The sequence below is a fragment of the Prionailurus viverrinus genome, chromosome X (assembly GCF_022837055.1).
Source record: "Prionailurus viverrinus isolate Anna chromosome X, UM_Priviv_1.0, whole genome shotgun sequence".
Classification (NCBI taxonomy): domain Eukaryota; kingdom Metazoa; phylum Chordata; class Mammalia; order Carnivora; family Felidae; genus Prionailurus; species Prionailurus viverrinus.
This window is the reverse complement of record NC_062579.1, coordinates 47571841-47594731: the sequence shown is the minus strand read 5'-3', so window position 1 is coordinate 47594731 and position 22891 is coordinate 47571841. Positions and strand designations below refer to the sequence as shown.

The 22891-nt window shown below is 43.1% G+C and overlaps 1 protein-coding gene across 3 annotated transcripts in view; it reads right to left on the bottom strand.

The window, feature by feature from the left end:
* Positions 1 to 16570, bottom strand: part of MSN (moesin) — a 65886-nt gene extending 49316 nt beyond the window's left edge. For all 3 annotated transcript variants that reach the window (XM_047844375.1, XM_047844376.1, XM_047844374.1), the window contains exon 1: positions 16364 to 16570. Coding sequence is in view for 1 of the 3 variants with exons in the window: in XM_047844374.1 (XP_047700330.1) it covers positions 16364 to 16375 (12 nt within the window). In the remaining 2 variants the exon portion in view is untranslated. The remainder of the gene's footprint in view (positions 1 to 16363) is intronic.
* Positions 16571 to 22891: the final 6321 nt, after the last annotated feature.

Sequence of the window (22891 nt, the reverse complement as noted above, 5' to 3'; positions counted from 1 at the left end):
CCTATACAGACATTAAAATCTGATTTGACATGAGAAGATGGTCATCACAAAATAAGTAAAAAAAAAGTTGCAGAATGGATTTGTTTTATGTGTGTGTTTAAAATTATATGTGTAGGGGCACCTGGGTGGCTCAGACAGTTAAGCATCCGACTTCAGCTTAGGTCATGACCTCACAGTTCATGACTTCCAGACCCACATCAGGCTCTGTGCTGACAGCTGGGAACCTGGAGCCTGCTTTGGATTCTCTGCCTCCCTCTCTCTCTGCCCCCCCCCCCACCCACACTCTGTCTCCCTCTCTCTGTCTCAAAAATAAACATTAAATGTTTTTTTAGAGAATTAAAAAAAATTATATGTGTATAAATGTACTTATAAAAGAGTCTAAGTTAATACAACTGGTAAATGGTGGTTCTCTCTGAAGAATAGTCAAGGGCAGAAGACAGAAAATTTTATATTTTTCAGTACTGTTTCATTTCTTACAGAAAATATGTCTTAGTTTCATAATGAAAAAAAACAAATCACAAATTGTAAAATAAATTAATCTTTCTTTAAGCCTGCCCTACCAAACAGCACAGACTGTTAATATACCCTATATGTTGTCTAGCTCAGCAGTATAGAAACAGATAGAGAAGGCATTTAAAGACATGATGACCTTCAGAGGTGCTTAACTATTTTGGAGCACCCAACTCTATCTAGTAGGCTTCAATCTATACTTCCAAAATACTGGTCACACACCATTCTTGGGAATGTGTAGAAAAAAGAAGACCTTCTCTTGTTTCCCAACATAGCTTACCTTGATTAACACTTGCCCAAATCTGCAAAGATATGCATCTCTGGGCCCTAAAGCAGCTTGGATGATGGTGGTGGCAGTGGTGGTGGCAACAGTGGCAAAAGCAGAAGAACACAGCTGCTGAGTTCCCAAACATGATTCCCTGCTGTCCTCCCTGATCTGTGCCTGGCCATGCCCATCCCTGAGCATAGGAGTCAACTCAATTCCTAAACCTCAGGAGCACATACCTCTCAGGATTAGATTGCACAATGTAGCCCTACCTGTGTTACCAGCACACATAAAAAAATAAATTTAAAAACTGGGTAATGCTTCAAATATGTACTCTATGGCCAAAGTGTGAGTTGCTTCACAAAGGCAGATAGAAATGCCTGTTATAATTCACTAAAAATTTTGATTCAAATATTCTCCCTTTGTGTGAATGCTACTACATTGTGTGAAGACATGTAAAAAGAGAGTGGAAATTGGCTGTGAACAAGCTGGCCACTCACAGGTAAACAAACTCTCCAAGGTACACAAGAGGGACAACTCCTCCCCATTCCTTGGCACTACACAGCTCCATTCTGCCAGGGTCCAGCTGGGTCTACATTAGCTAATTTACAGTGGGCCACTGGAATTTTGTTTGGCTTTCCAGTAGACTTAACTAAAGAAGTCTATGAAAGACAATCTGACTTGACAACAGTAGCTATTACTGTATCTATTCAACATATATTTGTTAAGTACCTCCTCTATGTTAGACACTGTGCTAGGTACTGGAGATACAATGGGTAGTGGGAAACTTTCCCTGTTCTCATGAAGTTTACATTCCTAGTGGGATAGGCTGATAGGATGGAAAGAACATACTCCTGAGAGTCATGGCTTTAAGACTTGATTCTGTCCCTGACTCATTATGGGATCTTGAGCAAGTCCATTCTCCTTGTTGTGTTTTATAGTTAATGGATATTCCATAGATTCATACCATTTGCTTCCCTTATAAAACATAAAATCCCGGGGTGACTTAGGGGTTTTCAAATGGCCAGGACAGCATCAAGAAGCCATTGTGGTATGGGCAGAAAACAAAAAGCACACTAGATGAAGGAGAATATCCATCCAAAGACTTTAAATATGGCCATGGTTCATGGTTCCCCATGAGCTAATTGCCCAAGACAGGTGGGATGGGCAAGTCTCTAAGGAACATATAGTCAGTGACAGACACAGAGACCTGTCCTTCTAACCATGGCAGGCTTGTCCTTCTAACCACAAGGACTGAAAGATACCCAGTTTCACTGCAGCTTATATAAATACTTCCACCTCCCAAGGTGCCTGGGTGGCTGAGTCGGCCAAATGTCCTACTCTTGATTTCAGCTCAGGTTATGATCTCCCTCAGGTCATGGTATCATGGTTCATGAGTTTGAGCCCTCTGACGGACTTCCTCACTAACAGCACAGAGCCTGTTTGGGATTCTCTCTCCACCTCTCCCCTACTTGTGCTCTCTCTCTCTCAAAAATAAATGCATAAACTTTTAAATAAATAAATAAATAAATAAATAAATACTTCTGCTTCTAGCTGAAGGGTTGTTAGGAAACCCTCTACTGTAGTACCATTCATTTGATGCTAAATAGCTGGGAGGGGAAGGTGCCACCTCCCTTTCTAGCCATTTGGGGCCATTCTTGAGTAAGGCTGTAAGAAGGCTACCTGGAGCGATGCTGCTCAGGTGAGTAGGGAGATGAGACTTACCTGCATACCTTCCACTAAAACACCAAGCTGTGGGACTTGCTCAGGGAAACTATAGCATCTTGCATTCTGGGCTTACAGGCTTAATAGGAAACACACATAGGAAAGAACTTTAATAGAACAACTAGAAAAATTCTGGAGAGTCCTGGGCCTACCCTCCCTCTCTTGTGCTCCATACCTCTCAGAGGACTTCCAGATGCATTAGTGCCTAAATGTTTACCATAACCCTAAGAAGTAGGGTGTTATCATTCTTTCCATACTACAGATAGGAAACTGATATCTTAAATGATTTAAGAAGTTTACACTCGGGGCGCCTGGGTGGCGCAGTCGGTTAAGCGTCCGACTTCAGCCAGGTCATGATCTCGCGGTCCGTGAGTTCGAGCCCCGCGTCAGGCTCTGGGCTGATGGCTCAGAGCCTGGAGCCTGTTTCCGATTCTGTGTCTCCCTCTCTCTCTGCCCCTCCCCCATTCATGCTCTGTCTCTCTCTGTCCCCCAAAAAAATAAATAAACATTGAAAAAAAATTAAAAAAAAAAAAAAGAAGTTTACACTGGTGGGCCAAGACCAACAAGACTCTCTCTCAGGGGCCTGTTATCCCTACAGGTGCTAATGCCCCTTTTCCTACTCCAAAGTATATTTTCTCTATTACTAGCACCTAGTATATCCCACCAGGTGCTAATCCAACACTGTTGAATCCCTTGCATACATTACTGCTGCTTCTCCCCCTCCATGTCTGTCACTGACTACGCATTCTTCAAAGACCTACCCATCCCTAACCACGTCTGCCTGAACAAGAGACCCTTCTTGAAGCAAAGGGGATTATAAACTTTCAAGACAACAAGTCCAATGAAGGAGAAAGTCTTGGAGCCGAGACAGTTGCAACATCACGTGGTAAGTATCATAACAGAAATTCCTATGAGAGAAGTACAGTCAGCACATAGAAGATGGTGCAACTAATACTACCTAGGAGTATTAAAGAAAGTTTCCAGTGGAGGTAACATGGAGTGGGGAGAGGTGAAAAAGACACCCTTGACATTTCAAACTGAAAGAAAAGACATGCTAGAGCTGAAAGATATAAAAGGTATGGTTTACTTGGAAAACTTTGATCCCACAAAGCCACAGTATAGCATACATGTGGGGAGCTAAGTCTGGAAAGTGAGCTAGAATGAAGCCAGGTATCAAAGGGTTCTCTCTATATAACATGCTAAGGAGTTTAGATTTTCTCCTCTTCACATTTACTGCAGTGTTATAAATACTGGCAAATGCTGGGAGTAATCTAAATGACTCTCAAAAGGTTAATGGTAAATTATGGCACAGCCATTGGATGGAATTTTATAAAGCCATTAAAGTGTTCATTTTAAAAACTAAAAAGCATCTACCTAAGCTTTTAGTGATATATTAAGTAAAGATAAAGAAGTAGGACTTTTTTGGGGGCACCTGGGTGGCTCAGTCAGTTAAGTGTCTGACTCTTGGTTTTGGCTCAGGTCATGATCTCATGGTTTGTGAGTTCGAGCCCCACATCAGGCTCCGTGCTGACAGTGCAGAGCCTGCTTGAGATTCTCTCTCTCCCTCTCTCTCCTTGCCCCTCCCACTTACTCTCTCTCTCTCTCTCTCTCAAAAATAAATACACATTATTTTTTTAAAAAAGAAGTAGTACACTATTACTATGTAGTACACTATGTACACTATGCACAATGGAAAATTATAATACACATATGAGCTATGACAAGAAATATACATAAATAATAATTGTTCTATTAAAGTGGTGGATTTATGAAAGATTTCTCCCTCTATTTACTAAACTTTGCCATATGATGCCATGTTGGGTTTTATAAAAAGGGGAAATACAAAAATAACTACTACTCTTCTGTTTGACTCTTCTTTCCTTCTCCCCTTTTCACTCATCCACTTGCTTACTTACCCTCCCTCACCAACAGTCATTCTAATATACCACCTTCAGCTGGAATCCTTAACAACACATGCAAGGCCCATAGGAGGGAAATACTGCCAGCAAGGTGTCTGCACCCAGCAGCAAGTTCTTCTTACATGGCCCAGAGGCTATTCTAGCCCAATGTTGGGGAAGAATCTTCTACCCAAAAGCACTGCCCAGCTCTACCCAACTAAGCCTTCTCTGGTTAAACTGCCATAAGAACTTGTTTCCAAAGGAAGGAAGACAGATAGTAAGAATACTTATATCATGGGGCGCCTGGGTGGCGCAGTCGGTTAAGCGTCCGACTTCAGCCAGGTCACGATCTCGCGGTCCGTGAGTTTGAGCCCCGCGTCAGGCTCTGGGCTGATGGCTCGGAGCCTGGAGCCTGTTTCCGATTCTGTGTCTCCCTCTCTCTCTGCCCCTCCCCCGTTCATGCTCTGTCTCTCTCTGTCCCAAAAATAAATAAACGTTGAAAAAAAAAATTTAAAAAAAGAATACTTATATCATGCCCTCCCTCAAGAGGGCTCAGGGCAGTTGAAGATCAAACTCATGGCCAACTCCTAGGTGGCTGAAATACAGCCTGGGATCCTTGATTCACAAGTAGAACTACAAAATGTCAGTAAAGAGGAAGAAGAAGATGCGTGAAAACAGATCCAGCCAAGAGCACATCATTTCTAGAAACCTGCTTATGCCCTCATCACCCTATTAGGCCTTGACAGGAAATTCAGAAATCACTCTCCTTTGATCTGCAGGTCTAACACCAAAGGAAGCCATATTCACAAAATGCAAAATCAGTTGAAGGCTTAACACTAGGCATGTGGCAATCTCTCTCACTGGAAATTCCTCCCCTTTATTCCAAGCCCACATCACCTAGCTCTCCCCATCCAAGAGCAACATAGACATCAGTGACTCAAACAGAGGAAGAGGAAGGGGACATTAGCAATTTAAGACTTGGCCAAAAGCAACTTCATAGGCTTAAGGTAGCTAAGTTGTGGAGGAAGGTGGTAAAAGAAGTCAAATCTCATTAGCATTCAGTTTTGGTTTATTTCTTAGTCTTCCCCTTCCCTGCTGGGACAATGACCAATTCAGGGTCTTCTATTCTTCCTGTAGTCACCAATGACCCAAAATAACCAGCAATTGCGGTTTGCAGGCTGGACTCCAAGGCCCCACCCAAGGCACTCAGTCAACAGTTGTCTCTCCAAGCCAGGATGCCCACAGTGATCTCTGTGTTAGGTGGATCCAATATCTCTAAGAAGAACTCACTGAAATAAAAAGGGCTAATTATACATGGATAGCTGGGGGGAGAAACAATGTTCCCAATGCTGTTGCAAAGAAAGGGTAACTTCTCCAAATAGTTGCTACTCTCTGTTCTGTTAAACTCTTTCTAAGAAGCCCTTACTATCTTCTTAAAGAATAGGAATAAAAAAATCATAATAACAGAAAAATCCAATGTTCTCATTTTATAGATATTAAAGTTAAGGCCCATAGAAATTACTTGCCCAAGGTCACACAGGCAGAGACTAAATAACCAGATATCCTGATTAAGTACATTATTCTTTTCATTGTATCATTTCTATTAAAATGCATTAGGAAAAAAAAAAACATCCAGACAGGTGCTTCAAGCTTTAAATGTCAAAAAGCTCAGCTCTTCTAACCTAGGGCTAGACAGCTCAGGACTGAGGATTGGAGGCAGACAGACAGTGGACCAATTCCAATCAGGAAAGCCAAGTGAGAAGTTTAGGCATACAAAAGGCACACACAAAGAATTTACCAACTGGAGTGTTTTACTTACTCCAAAGGAATAGTTTAAGATGCTGAAAGCCCCAGCACCACCTTGCCCACCCCCACACTCTGAGCCTTTTTAGGTCAAGCAAGACTACCCCTAGGTTATCAGAGATCTAAATAAGAAGCTAGAGGGGGTGGCCAGGCTGAGTCAAGAGGGCAAGGAGAGATAAGAGAGAAAGGGGACAGTGGGGCGCCTGGGTGGCTCAGTCGGCTGAGCATCCGACTTCGGCTCAGGTCATGATCTCATAGCTCCACATCGGGCTCTGTGCTGACAGCTCGGAGCCTGGAGCCTGCTTCAGATTCTGGTCTTCCTCTCTCTTTGTCCCTAACCCACTCGCATTCTGTCTCTGTATCTCTCAAAAATAAATAAATAAACATTTACAAATTTAAAAAAAAAGAAAGAAGGGGGAGAAATGAAAGAAGGATGGAGAAATTATGGTAATTCCAGAGCATTTGCATCTTTCTCTCTCCTCTCCCACTTCTCCCCCACCTCTATCAAAGAGCCTCACCACCTGTTCTAAGCAAGCCCTATACTAGGAAAAAAGAAAAGTTTGCAGGTAGCACTATATAAACTTGAGAAATGTGTTCCCTGAACCAAAAAAAACCCAAAAAACAAAAAACAGGGAACTAGTTGAGGTGGTAAAGGGCATTTGAGGGGGGAGAAAATAGCCAAATAAGGCATACTTGACTGGTAGGGAATCATCAGGAAAGGTTCCCAAAGCTGATGTCAGAGGGAGGAAGCTTTTAGTCATTGGTTTCCTCTGGCAACTGGCCTAAGGCCAGGACACAAACTCCCAACCTTAGGAAAATGCCCAGGCTATGGCAGACAGAAAGACAACCAAAAGACATTTTCCCCAGGCCCAACGCAGGCTCTGCTGGAACAGCTCTCCAAGTACCAGCAGAGAGGTATAGTGTAATTCTGAAGAAAAATGCCAGATGTTCTCACTAAGCATATGCTAGACATACCATCGCCCAGGTTCCAGAAGGAGTAAGAAACCTGGGGAAGACAGATTCGATCTACTCTGGTTACATATTTCTGATATTGCTGATAGTTTCATGTTAGAAGAAAGAAAATTTCAAAGGCAAAAGGCTAAGTGGTTTTTGTTCTCAGCAAGGGAATTTCTGAGTTATTAATCTCCCAAGAGATCAGCAAGGATGTTTGGAGAGGAGTTTTGCTCATTTAAAAACCCTTGAAGACAGCAAAGATTTGTACAACTTAACTGATGACACTCAAATTGGCTATTACCTTGACCCCTACCCTACACCTTCATTCCACAGTATAGTCAACCACAGTCAAAGATTACAACAGGTAAGAACATCTTGGTGTACTTCATCCAACCTGCAGGTGAGATGTCTGAAAAAGGACAAGGAGTTTGGGAACGTGGCAGGGAGTGGTAGGGGGCAGATTAGACCAAGACAGCAAAATCAGGAATCTTATCTAAACACACTACAATGGAGAAAAATAAAGCCTGATCCTTCCCAGTTATTTAAGGGAGTCCCAGACTAAAAGAGAGGGAAGGAAATGCTGACCAAGCCTGATAGGTATGCATTGTTCCCCCTACTAGGCCCTGACCTCTGTCACCTCCCAAATACATATCCAAGAAAGGATTTCTTTGGATTATTCCTTGTTTTATGAGACCAAATGCCCACACCTCAACTTTTCTCTACCATTAGGCCCTGCTTGATACTCTGCCACACAAAATACCAAATTCTCACAAAGTAGAAGGGTCACCAGACACAGAAAGAATATTTGGCCTTTAAAGTCACCAGTTATAGGGGCGCCTAGGTGGTTCAGTCGGTTGAGCGTCCGGCTTCAGCTCAGGTCATGATCTCACAGTTCATGGTTTTGAGCCCCAAGTCAGGCTCTGTGCTGACAGCTCAAAGCCTGGAGCCTACTTCAGATTCTGTGTCTCCCTCACTCTCTTCCCCTCCCCCTACTCATGCTCTGTCTCTCTATGTCCCTCAAAAATGAATAAATGTTAAAAAAATTAAAGTCACCAATTATAGGACCTACCTGACAAAACACTACTACTAAGCATGCTCAGTGGTAAATGACCATATCTGTGGCCTAGGAGTTATGTTAACACAACAAGTCCACTGAAAGGAACATCAGATCTGGTTTTATCATCAGGCACAAAGAACTGTGCTTTAAAAGTCACCCAAAAAGTCTTTCCTTGAAGTTTAAGGCCCAGATGCTGCAGCTGGGACCTGGCCAGAAAATAACATGCTCCTTAACCTATTCCAATCACACACTAAAAAATTATCCCCTCATTTCCATCTTTCCCAAATACCTATCTCATAGTAAACCCATTGGGAAAACTGAAAGCTGTTTGTAGGCTGCTGGCCTAAAAAGTAATTACTAAGCTCCATTCCTTGATTTAGTTCATATGAAAATGTGAAGGAAGAAATCTCTTACATACCTACATGGGCAACGAAGACAGTAAAATTTATTTCAGTAACTAACCCAATTCTATAAAATCCAAGGTTCAGTTCTTCCCCAACAAACCCCTTCAGAACATTTGGCATTTGAGACAGGACTATTGGCTGTCACCGACCCTAGAAAGAGTAACTTGGTCTATGTCACATGTACTTTGTGGCTCCCCTTGAAACAATTAGCACCTCAAGGCTTCTTTCATTTTAGACAAACTCACTTTCAAGAGAGCACTGGCCTAGGTTTTATGCCCATGTACCAAAAGCATGTCACTCACCCACCGAGAACAGCTACTGCTCCCACCTTCAAAGTTCTGTTCATTAAACCCCCTTCTTCTGAAAATCTATAGAGAATGTAATGTAAAGTATTTATTTTTCTTAAAATGTTTTTAAGTGAGTTAGCTCTAAATCTCCAATTAAATGGGACATCTATAAATGCAGGAACTATATACTCAGTTCACTTATTTCTATCCCTTATAGTAAAGAGTACTTAGTAACCACTCAATAAATGGTGAGAATGTAACTGCCTGCCTTCTTTCTTACCATTTTACCTAGCACAGGGTTGGGCATATAGTAGTTCAGTTCCATAAGTAGTTATAATAACTGACATTTGCATCTAACTTATTAGATGCCAGGCACAGTTCTAAGCACTTTACACAAATTGGCCCATTCAGTCCTCAAACAACCCTGTGAGATAGGTACTATTATTGTCTTCACTTTACAGTTGAAGAAAATGAGACACAGAAGTTAAGTAACTTGCCCAAGGGTATACAAATAATTGGTCACAGAGCTAGGATTTGAGCCCAAGCAGTCTGGTTCCAGAGTCTGTGCTTTTCCCCACTGCTCTATGTTAGCTTTCTATGAAGGCCTTAAAAGTCTTTTGGTTTGGTTTGGTTTGGTTTCGGTTATCCACCTGCCCCAGGTTTGGCCTGCAACAATTAGAAATGAGTAGTGAGGGTTGAGGCCAAGAGACTATTCTGAATTCAAATGGTTGTGACAAAAGCAAATACTTCCACCAAAATACTAATGAAAATACCATAACGTTCCCCTATCTCAAGGAACGGGTCAAGCTTGAGGACTGAGTCAGATACAGAAAGAGAAGAACTCAAAATTTATTATTTTTTTAAAATTTAGTACACTGTAGTTTTTTTATATTAAATATAATTTATTGTTAAACCGGTTTCCATATAACACCCGGTGCTCATCCCAACAGGTGCCTTTCAATGCCCATCACCCACTTTCCCCTCTCCCCCACCCCCATCAACCCTCAGTTTGTTCTCAGTATTTAAGAGTCTCTTATGGCTTGTCTCCCTCCCTCTCTGTAACTATTTTCCCCCTTCCCCTCCCCCATGGCCTTCTGTTAAGATTCTCAGGATCCTCATATGAGTAAAAACATATGGTATCTTTCTCTGCCTGACTTATTTCACTTAGCATCACACTCTCCAGTTCCATCCACGTTGCTGCAAATGGCCAGATTTCATTCTTTCTCATTGCGAAGTAGTATTCCATTGTGTATATAAACCACATCTTCTTTATCCCTTCATCAGTTGATGGACATTTAGTCTCTTGCCATAATTTGACTATGTTGAAAGTGCTGCTATAAACATTGGGGTACAAGTGCTCCTGTGCATCAGCACTCTTGTATCCCTTGGGTAAATTCCTAGCAGTGCTATTGCTAGGTCATAAATCTAAAAAGGCAAAGTGAAAGCAGGGATTTGGGTGAAGGGGGGCAGGAAGAGAGAAACGTCATTCTGGGACCCCAGAAGAACTGAGTCACCCACTGACTGAAATCTGCTAGAGCAGAAGCTATTTAGGGGAACTCCACTGCAGCCATCTTGTTAATGTAATCACCACAGAGCCAATTCTCTGGAAGTCTGTGTCCCTTGGTGAAAAGAGTCATTCTTCCAAGATAGGCAAATCCAGTGAGAGACCACTAACTTGGTAATCAAGAAAGCCAAGTTCTCCATTCAATACTATTACCAACTTTATGTGATCCTGAGCAAGCTGGATAACTCCTCTAGTTATTAGTACAGAAAATAATTCTGGTCCATAAAAACTCTTAGTACAGTTGAGGCCCAATCTCAAGCAGGAAAATGTGACTAGTTTCCTTTCTTTACCTCCCTTCAACACACATGCATCTGTTTTCTACAACCCTTTGCAGACAAAGCAAAAAACATTTACCTTCCTGGGAAGTGCTACAGAGTCCCAAAGGCACTGTCAGAGCCTTAATCATCTCCATATAAAGTAACCTCTGAGGTCAGTTCTACACATTCAGAAGGACTTGCTCTTCCCATGACCATAATAACACTATGGTCAAGTCACCCCAGCACAGAGGGAGAAAACACTGAGTACCCTGCACCAAGTGTCATTTAGAAGGCAGACAAAACTTCCTCCTCTACACTGGGGCTAGGCAATTTTGGTTTAGTCCCAGCCTTATTATCAGTTCACTCATATCACTTCCCTTTTCTGGACTTTGCTATCCTCATCCAAAACATAAAGGTAGAACTAAAAAGTTTAAGATGAGGTCATTTGCTCTGTGGTTTAAAACACTCCTGTGAGAAACCCAGACAATCCATAACAATCAGCTGAAGTGAAGGTTAAGGATGAGGAAGCTCTGGGTCATCCTAAATAAAGATGCATTTGAAATGCTGTACCCCACAACAGCTAGCCCTCAGCTCACTGGTGGTAGCTATCTTGACAGGTTAGTTTATGCCCACCAGTTCCTCAAAGTTTACCAATATCTAACTACCACACTCATAAGGTTAAAAGTACATCTGAAACATAACCTAAAAGCTTCCTGGAATTTCAGCAGAACTACAGGGAGTATATGCTACTGGCAGCCAGTGAGAAGGAATTTCAGTGTTTGTCTGAGGCTCTTCAGTCAACTCATAGCCTTCACAATATAGTGTCATTTGGTTTCTTGTTCCTCTGTAAGGAAAGACATAGTCCTTTTCCCTCCATAGACTTAAGAAGAAGCAGCCAAGAACACTCATACCAGTGTTCTTGTCAGAGCTACTAATGAAACAAACCAACTCCCAAGCTAAAAATTCTCCATTCTGAACTCAGTACCCAGGAAAACACAGTCCTCCAGAGGTGTAAGGGGACAAAAAAGTACATTTTAGCAAGTGCTGCTGAACTTTTTACATCCAGAAAATTCTAGCACACTGCCTGGTACATAGAAGGCACTCAAATTTTGAGGGAAAAAATGTCTTAAGGAAAAAAAACCATATAAATGGGAGGCTTGAAGCTGTATCATCAAGGCTCTCAAGGACATTAAGATCCCTAGAGTGTATTTATTACTAATGCAGTACCCTCATGACAAATTGGAGAGACTGAAGAGACTGAATAAAGGACTTGCCTAACTATTCACTTCATTTGGATCACTTAATTAAGGACAGGGAAGATGTTTTTCTTACATGAAAAGAGAAGAAAAATTCTCCGGTTAGTGTTCCTTGCCACTTTCCAAACCAATGGAGTCCTGAGCTACCCTTCAAGTGACTGCTCCTATGACACAAATCAGAACATGTAATTGAAAAGTTTTTCAGCTCTACCAAGCATGAGATGGGAAAGATGAACAGCAAAGCCAGCCAATCATGATAAGACCACCTCTCTACTTGACCACTAAACTGTCCCAAAGGAGACCATCTTTGTACTCTGTTTTTGTTTTTTGTTTTTTGTTTTTTTCTTTTGGGGCAGAAGAGTGGGTATGGTAGCAGCAAGAAAAAATTGTGAATTAGGAAAGATGTACATTATAAATTCAATTCTATCTCTAAAAAATCAGAAACACACTGTTCCCAACCTGTAATAATGCCAATTTCCAGCAGCTTCTAGCCATAAAGGCCCAACCCTGGTTGGTATATCTGGTTGGTAACCAGATATTCTCCCCTCGGGGGATCTTGACTCTGAAAATTCAAGTAAGGGGGACTCCCAAGAAGACACAAAGGAACCTAGACAGACAATTGCCAAGCAACACTATTAGAACAGAGTTCAGAATAAATGTAAGGGTCATCTTATCTCATCCATAGAATTGGATGTGGAGCTAGAGAGATAGACCAGATGACCTCTAAATATCCATTCAACATCCAGTAAAGCATTCTCCTGAGAGCAGAAAGAGAGAAAAGTAAAAATAACACCCTTAAAACAAGCTACTGTTATGGGAAGCTAGAGAATAATGGAGAGTTAGCAGACTAGTGGTCAATACCACCTCTGTCAACTCACTCACAGAACAACCTTCCCCGCTCCAAGCCTAAGTATAGATTATTTGTTGCCTTCAAGGATCCTCTTGCCTAACCAGTCCCTCTCTGTCCAGAAAGCTATTCAAGGAGAAGCCTAAAGGAAATCCCCAAGATAGTTCCTGCTCTATCATCTACACTTTCACAAATGGTAGAGTAAACTGGGGAAATAAAGAAGTGGAGAGATGCAGGATCCAAAGAATCACCTTCTCTCATGTATAACTTCCATTCCTGATCCCTTTCCTTTCCCTAAAGTCTGTATGCAGGGCTGGTTCAATGGTTGAAAAACTGATATTCTGCCTCCTATTCATGAAGTACCATTTTAGTGCCACTCCAGTGGCTCAAGCAATGCTAGGAATGGCAGAAGAATAAATAGTCCACACAGTCCCTGTTAAAGTTTAGCTGAATGCAGATCCAGAAGCCTTCAAATACTTCAAGAAGCTGGACTCTATATCTGCTCACATGGATGGTCACATTAATGACCACTTGATCACCTTTCCCCTGACCTATTGAGCTAGGGCTAAAAATTCAGCAAAATAAAAAGGTTTTACCAAGACTAATTCAAGACCTAGATTCAAGTCCTGGCTTTACTACTGACATGCTACATCATTCTAGGTCAGCCCCTCCCTATCTGTGGGTCTCAGTTTTCCCATATATACAATGAGAAGGGTTAGACTTGATAGTTGTGAAGAGCCTTTTCAACTCTAACAAACCAAAAACTCAAGAAAACCTTGAAAATTAAAAACAATCTCTTTTTAGGGAGTCCTAAAGACTTTGTGACCAAAAAAAAAAAAATTAAAGAGGGCAGGGAAGGAGAAAGACTTTGTTTTTACAACTGTCTTATCAGCAGAAAGTATAGATAGCAAGTTAATAAGCTTCTTCATTCTGGCTGCTAAAGCAGACTTAGGAAACTGGCAACTAGAAGCATAATCCAAGAACTGGAAGAAAGAGGATACAGAGGAGCATGTTTTAATATATTTAATGGAAGTTGGGCTAAGGGAGACAATTGGCTGTAAAAGTGAAACCCAGCCTTGACAGACTGCAGACATGGTTCATATGAATGAACAGATTTGATTTTTCCATTACCCTTCCCTATCTGTCATACTCCAGAAATAGCCTAATAGCTTAACTAGTAAAGAAGGAGCAGAAAACAGAGAATTTTCTCCCTTCACTAAAGTTACTAGCTGGCATGCAGTGAACTAGTGTAAGCCCCTGGATGCCTCAGAATTGTGATGAGGAATGAGAAAAATAACAAGAGGCACCTTGTGAAACCCTCAACTCTCACCAGGAGAACACACAAATTCCAGTGTTACTTTGCCTAAATTATCCACTTTCTTTTATCTGAGGACCAGGAAGTCCTAAGAACAGAGGGCAGTTTGCTTTGGGCAGGAGAGGGGATTCAATTTCAAGAACCCAATTACTGAGTCAGAACAGAGGGTCAATGGGATAAGCATCAAAAACCTTGGACCCCAATATTGGTTTTGTCACCATGTGCCCTTAGGTAGGTTCCTTTCTGTTAGCCTAATATCCTCATTAGTTAAAAAAAGAAATATTTGGGTGAGGAGGGGGAGAAAGTTGTACTAGACAGTCTCAGAGGTCCCTTTCAGGTCAAGATTCTATGGTCTTAATAAGCATGATATAGTTGTTTCTCCTAAATTTGACCATTACTTGAACAGAACAACATGGAAAATTCTCCAAAGTTTTCAGGCTATCAAAATTCAGCCCTCTTCTTCCAATCTGATTCAAGTTTCTGTCAATCTGCATAAAAATACCTTCAGTATTCAGGTAACTTCAGTACCCTAGCCTGGACCTCAAACAGCTCATTCTCGTCTCTCTCCATGCCCAGGAAAAGGATCACCACGCTCTTCTTTGCCATTTCTGACTGAGATGGGATGGTTAAGGCAACTCTGAGGCAATTTCTAGGCCCATAGAGTTACATTTAAAGGTGAGCTACCTTAGAACTGACCATGAAATATGCCACTAGTGAAGAGAGGTCATAGGGTAAAGTCTGTTCCCAGAGATCCACCCATCTATTTAGGTAAAAACACCCACAGAGAGCTAAACTCAAGAAGAGGCTCCTGAAAGGATCTTTATAATCCTCTGTGTTGGCAGAGACAGTGGGCTTTTTTTCCATCTTTTTTCTTTTCAAAACCATTCTCTCTCACTTTATGTGTGTTGGGGAAGGGGAGCCAAGTGTGGGAAAACCCCGTGTCATAAAACCACCACAGCAATTTAAAGGAGAGAAGGTAAAAGGACATACTTGTTGAAAACTTGGTGGTTTTGATGGACAGGGTTCTGGAAAGGCAAGAATGACTTGACAGAAAGGCTGGAATACAGCAACGTGGCAACCAAATTCAGCATACACCCGAAGAACCAGGCACCCCACTCCTCTCCTCCAGGGACCCTTGGCCCTTCTCAAGGCTACTAGTCACTATCTCAGCTCTACAAGGCTCAGGTAGTCCTCTAGGGAGAGGGGTCTGTAAGCACAACAAGCTGCTTGCCAGTGTGGTCACCAGGCCTTCCCGAACAAGAAAAGGGCCCTAGTAGCTTTTTGGCATGACTTGCACAAAAGCAAGCAGGACTCATTATTCAGGCACACCCCTCCCCTACCCCTCCCTTCTGGGCATCCGGCCTCCCTAGGCCCCACTCCCAGGACGCTTCTGCTCTTCTCATAACAGCCAGCGGGGTGGAGACCAAATCCTAGAAGCTACCACCATTTTAGAAAGGTGCAGCCCCACAAGGGAGAATCCACACCTCACAGAAAAGTCTGGAGGGGATAGGGGGAGATAGAGACCCATTAAGCAATGGGAAGGGCAAGGATCTGTCGGTGGAGAGGAGGAAGAAACCAGTCTTCTACCCTAGAAGTAAAGCAGACCTCTCCTCAGACTGGTGCCCAGTTAAGTATTAGTGATCCTGGGTAAAAGCAAACAGCTTCTGATGTGTCCCTGCACAACTCTCTCCTCCACCAACTCTTTCTTCCCCTATTAGTGAGAAACAGCTGGAGCTGCCAGGGGAAGCTATGAGAAAGGTGAGTGGGGGTGGGGGATCAGCCCATTGCAGCTTCCTACCCCCTCCTTCCTTCTCAGTTCCCCTGGCCCCTCCTGGACCATGGCAGCTTTGCCCCTCAGAAAGGCACCAATTCATGAACTGGAGAAAGTGTTCCTTTCCCCTGCCCCCATAGCACATCAGGGGTAAGAAGAGACCTCGGGCTCCTAAGGAACCCTACTTACTGCCTCATCCCACACGGAGGAAACTGTAATCTGAGAAAGAGGCAGGTCCCACCTAGTCCACACTTCTAGCCCAGCACCCACTCACACCCGAGGACGCACCAGACCAGAGGACTCCATTCTCGCCCCTCCCTAACCCAGGTCTTGGCGGAGGGCTCGGCGTTCTGAGTGGGCGGTTTGCTGGCCAAGCTCCTAGCCACCAGCAAGGGGCTACGAGAGTCAGCTAGAGCCCCCAAGGCGGCAGCGTACATCCTCAGAACTCACCGTCTTAGGCATGGTGGCTGCAAAAGTGGCAGAGTTGATGGAAGTTCGGCTAGGAGCTGTCGGGCAGCGCTGAGCACACAGTACACACAGCACGGACTCGGGACTGGGGTTTCGGATTGGGTCCCTCGCTAGCGTCAGGGCAACTGCTCGGCTTCCTGCTAACGGGCCACGACTTCAGAAACCCCACCCAGGAAAGAGCCGCCCCTGTCGCGTCGCCCGCTTCTTTCTGTGGCCGGGCTTCCGTGCGGCTCCCCGCCCTCGCGCCCGCCTTCTTGCCCGCCGCCGGCCCCGCCCAGCCCAGCCCAACCCAGCCCGGTCACAGCAGCCACGTGGGGCTCAGGCTGGGCCTGGGAGCTCCAACGGGGATTCCTACCCCTGACCCAGCCCCACTCTTTCTCCCGTCCCTTTCATAGCCCCTACCTCTTTGAATCCAGGCCATCTGGCCCCACCCCAAAGCAGAGACTGGCCCTGGGCTGAATCTTGGCAGAGGCTTAGAGCCCTTGACAGTAAGTGTCCACTAATGGGGAGCTTACTACCTACCAAAACTGTCTGTGCCCTCTCAAGACAGCTCTGATTCTCAGAAAGTCCTTGTGTGTAGCCGAACTCCTTTTCTCCTGTGGATCTCAGCTTTGCTCCCTGTGGCCACACAAATCATCTACTGTCCTTAATAATTCCTTAGAGGTCTGAAGATTACATGCCACCCCCCCTCCCCAAACTTCTCTTCTCTTGGCTACACTACCTCAGCTCCTCCTACACTTCATTCATTCTCTTCTGTAGGTTTCTATATCCCTTTTCCCATCATATTTCCTCCCCATTCTTGCTCAATCCTCATTTTCAACAGAATTGGGCTTCTTTTCTATATCTGCCCTCTACTCATTTTCCTTCCTTCAAATCCCAGCCTTCATCTTCTTCAAATCAATGCCTTGATGCTTCATCCTCTCCCCCAACATATTCATGATTTATGTGTTTACTTTCTAATAAGGCTATCATTGCCCAAGTTGGATGCACCCCCAGTCCACTCCTTTGAGATGTGTCTGTCTGCCAGCACTCATTCTACTTCATAAGGCCACAGAATCCCAGGACAACAGAGTTCAAGACTACAGCTGTTATCTGGATAAGTTTGAGTTTTACTTTGAAAGTGACTGATCATAATTATTTTTTCTCCTATCCACAAGCAAACATGTGAAAGTATAGTCTGATTATCCTTTACAAAGTAAGGCATCACATACCTCAAGGATGATGAGCCAACTTGGAGCAGTGGAATGGATATTTGAGAGGGGTAGTCAGGACACTTGGCCTCTAGTTGTAGTTTTGCCACTAATTCACTCTGTGACCACTATATGGCCTTGTGTAACTCCCTTCCCCATCTGAGCGTGAGCTTTCTCTTCTGGAGCAAGAAATGACTGCGTTCTGGGCTTCCAAGTTCCTTTCCCACTCTGACATTATAAAAGGATGAGAAAAGAAGTAGATTCCCTAGGACAATAGATGAATCTAGCAGGGTTGTATGAAGACTGGCTTTGCATTTTCATTCAGGAATCAGCAGTCCTATTCCCTGCTCCTCTGCTTTCCCAACTCACCAATGTTAATGAATCAGTGTGCCTCAGTTTCTCTCACTGCTGTCAAGATTCATTGATGTGTGCTAGGATACACAAAGTTCCCTGCCCAACTCATCATCAGGGAAGTGCAAATCAAAACTGCAAGGAGATATCACCTCACACCTGTCAGAAATTGGCTAAAATGAAAAGCACAAGAAACAACAAGTGTTGGTGAAGATGTGGAGAAAAAGGAAACTTCTTGCACTGGGGGTGGGAATGCAAACGTGCAGCTACTCTTGAAAACAGTATGAAGGTTCCTCAAAAAGTTAAAAATACAACTACCCTATGATCCAGTAATTGCACTACTGTATGTTTGCCAAAAAAAAAAAAAAACCACTAATTCGAAGGGATACATGCACCCTTATATTTATAGCAGCATTATTTACAATAGCCAAATTATGGAAGCAGCCCATGTCCATCAATAGATGAATGGTTAAAAAGGATGTGATATGTATATACACAAGGGAACATTATTTATTCATAAAAGGGAATTAAATTTTGCCATTTGCAATGACATGGATGGAGCTAGAAAGTATAATGCTAAGTGAAATAAGTCAGTCAGAGAAAGTCAAATGCCATATAATCTCATGCATATGTGGAATTTAAGAAACAAACAAATGATCATATGTGAAAAAAATAGTCATACCATGAAACAGACTCATAACTATAGAGAACACACTGATAGTTACCAGAGAGAAGGGGGATGGAGGAGATGGGTTAAACAAGTGATGGGGATTAAGGAGTGCACTTGTGAGAAGCACTGGGTGATGTATGGAATTGTTGAATCACTATATTGTATACCTGAAAGTAATATAACACTGTGCATTAACTATACTGGAATTTAAAATAAAATTTAAAAAATAAAAGTATTTTAGATGTATTAAAGAATTGAAAAAAAAAAAAAAGTTATCTACCGAAACTATTTCCTTGAGCTGAGCAGTTGACCCTCCAAGGAAGAGCAGCACTTCCCAGAAAGCCTTAGTAGCAGGGATAGCAATAATGGCCAATCACATTCCTTGACATTACCATGCCTCTTTCCCCCCAGAAGTTCAAGGAACTCACTGACTCACTCATTTATGTTCTCTTAAAGCCCACTAGGGCCTTGAACTAGGCTAAGTGCCAAAAGGAGGGGAAGTTGATTGGAGACTTCAACTTTCATTATCCATTCTGGAGAGTGGAAACCCCCTGTGTGTCATTCCCCATGTCCCATGTCAACACTCCCTGTAATACACAAGAGAAATCTGGTTGGAGAATGTCAAGCAGCTGAACACACTATTAAAAGAGAAAAGGGGCACAAGAGTCTAAATGGAAAAAGGGAGGTCAGAAGGTGGGGAAACTAAGGAGAAGAAGGATGGGAAAGGGAGGAAAGCATAGATGATCAGAAACTGTTTAGTTCAGCCCCCATGCATGTTGAGGAAACTGAGGATCAAAAAGAGGAAAGAACTTACCCAAGATTGGGCAACAAGCATAGAGGACAGATTCAGGGATAATAGGGAGGACAAAGAGCTCAGTTAAGCTGTTGTGATAATACAAGCAAGAAATTTTGAAAGCTAGAACAAGGGAAGTAGTCCCAACCACACCCCTCCACCTTCACCAGACAGAAGCTGGGTATGGCGATTATGGTCAAGCATCTGGACATACTTGAAGGTTACATTCAAAACCCTATGTCTAGAAGGAACCCATCTCAGCTATCCCCCCATCTCCAAAGCAAAGTAGAGGCAGCTGAGGTGCTCTCTTGTTCTTCAAGATGGTCAGAGAAATACACCTTTGTTTCTTACCTCTTTGTAAAACACTTTTTACCTATATGGTCAGAACTTCTGATCTCCCCCACCCCATTCCCTGTAATGATCCCATGTGAATTAAGAGTTAGTTCAATCTTCCTGGGATCAGAGTGATCTCCACACTTAGGTTTAGATATGATGAGATATATGCCACTGTTTGCAGAGAGAAGACATGTAAATAAGGGCTAACATATTGGTTACCCTGGGTGAGGAAAGTAAAAGGTATAAAGACACTTGAATTTTCAGAAAAGCTGAATTCAAAAGGTTCAATGAGGAATAGGGAAGTATTTTTCAAACAGTAAAGGTAGGTAAGGGCTAGTATGAACAGAAGGTGGCACAGAAAATTTCTGGAGCTGGAGTCCAAGGAAACTGGGAGCATCTGAATCAAGGGATAAAAGATGCAAAGGGAAAAATTTGACTGAGGCTTAGGGCCAGAAAAGGGTCCAGGTGGAAAGGCTCAGCATTCCTGAGAGGCCAAGACCATTCTGGAGCAGCGGCAAGTCTGGATACTAAAGTCCAGGAAACTGAAAGCAGGAATTGCGTAATGCATATTTGTGTGAAAGCCTATGCCAAGCTAAAGAGAAAAATGAGATTGGACTTTTAATCACCTCCTACCTAAGACTTAAACTCACTTCAATAAAGAAGCCTACACTCTATGGTATTTCTCCTTTAGAGGACACAATAGTGCAGGAGAGACAATACCAGAGAGGAACTGGGTAGGGCAGAGTCCTGAATCCAGTGATATTTTGAATAAAGAAGCAACCCCCCTCCCATTTATTGGATAGTTGAAAGATCCCCATCACTTAGAACATTCTGAGGGCTGCTTTTCATTTTCATCACTGTTGGAAAGTCCTTCTTTACATCTAAATTAGATCTTTTCTGCTTCTCTCAGCACAATTGCTCTTGGCTGATGGTTAGGAAAGAATTAACTAAGCCTCTGAAGCTGATCTTCTCCCTTATTCATAGAAGAGAAATATGACAGAGACAACAGCAAACATTAGCTTGAGGCCACAAACTCTGAAGCCTTCTCTCTCTCTCTCTTCCTTCTGCTGGTTCAGTAGCCCAAGCACTAGGCTAGTTGTACCCTTTAAACAAATACAGAATAACCAAAAGTATATACTCCTGTCTCCGCAAAGAAAATAGGTCCTTCTGGTACAATATGGTTGAGAATACAAACTTCCACAGTAGAGAAATACTGCTTTTAATCATCCTTAATCTTCTACCCACTTGTTGGAAGCAAAAGCTAGGATTTGGATGAAAGGGGACACAATAACATTAATGAGGCCCCTAGGTGAAAGGGGACATGATAACATTAATGAGGTACCTATCAAGTGCTGAGCAGTGGGGAGGACACTTCAATATCTAGTAAGGAACTTTAGAAGTACAAATGAAGAGTTTGAAGCTTTGAGAAGTGAAGCAACTTATCCAAAAGTCACAGTTTGTTGATCATGGGACAAGGATCTGGGCACATGTTTTGTGAGTCCAAAGTCCACATTCTTCCCACAACCTTTCCACAAGCTGACCTGTGACCAGGCAAACTTGAGGAGGGAGATGTATTTTAAGATTCATCTCACCCCTGCACTTCAGTGGACAGACTAGACAGCTTGAGATAGCAGGTGGGCAATAATAAACAGTGATGATACAGCATCTTGCCAAGATCAAGTGCCTGGGAATATGTATTATTAACCATATCAAAGGACCACAGCAAGTTTTTCTCTGGCCTTTCCCCCCAAAAGCCTGGAAACTTTTTAAGAGCTGCTCCCAGCCAGCTAATATCAGTTCAGTTTGAGCCAGTGTCCTCTTGGAATACGAAATTAGCCCTGCAGAAAGGGTCTCCCAGTAGAGTCACTAGCTCCCAGTCCTACCCCCAGTGACCAGAGACCATATGTGGTCAAATAGCCTGTTGAACATATGGCAACTTCCATGAACGACCCACAGTTCACAAACTAAATACCCCTAGAAGGAAACTATTTGTCCACTCCATCCATGCCTTCAGCAGTGACCAGGTGCCTGGTTCTATATGAGGCTCTACAAGGGATATTGATCCTCTTCCTCCCCAGGAGCTCTCCTTCCTGTTGGCTTTGTGTCTGTTGGTAGTTCTGCTGTTTGCACTGTCCTTTATGTGCACACTGTCATCATCTTTAACTCCCCTCTGCCCAGCTCCTACCATCCAGCTACCAGACCCTGATTTTTGTCTGTCTTTCATGGCTTCTCTCCCTGTCATCTTCACATTCAGTGCCCTAGGTTAACCTTCAGTAGCTCCCTGGTCTCCCTGCCCTCAAGATGCCCCACCTACGCTATCTTCCACATGGCCATCTAGGATCTGTGGATCACAGGCATCATGGTGATCTTCAGAAGTGAAGTCATCACCTGTGCATAGAGTCGTCAGGTGACCTCCTGTGCCCAACATGAACACTTAACCTTTGTAGCCTTCTCTTTCTCCCACAGCTCCCCAGCACAGCCCTTCCCCTGGAGCCAGGCTATTCCCACTACATGTACACAGTACAGCATGCTCACTCTTATCTGTGTACAAGTCCCTCCTTTGATCTCTCCTGCCCTCCTTGTGCTCTCTGCTTATCCCCAGCTCCTGCAGTGCCCAAGGTCTGCAGTGCTCATGTATCCCCCCACCACACACACATCTTGCTTTGTCTTGTCAACTGCTGCCTTTTTTTTTTTCTTTTCCTCCATTCCAGGCTGGCTGTAGTTGTTCCTGAAAAGTGATAAAATTTTGTGATCCATGCAGAAGGAGCTCAGCACATTTTCAGGCATATCTTTGGAGCTCAGGACAAATTGCTCAGCTAAGCCAGAGGAAGAGAGGGATCTACCATTCTCCTGTCCAGCACTGTTGGCCTATCAAGTTGTATTATGTCCAGATTTGGAAGGTCCCAAGTTTCCACTTACACTGTCTCAAATTTTCCTGTTAGGAAACAAAACTAATGGAATACAGTCTCCTATTCCTACCTCATTACTCCTTCCCCCACTTACAACACACTCTCTTTTCCTTTTGTGTGTGAGATATGTGTGTGTGTGCCAGCTCTGCTACTAGTCTACCTTAGGGAAACACTCTACTGTGCATGAGGAGGAATTAACAAGAACTGTGATACTATGATAATTAAAGGAAACAACCTTAATATCTCTCACTAGGGGACTAA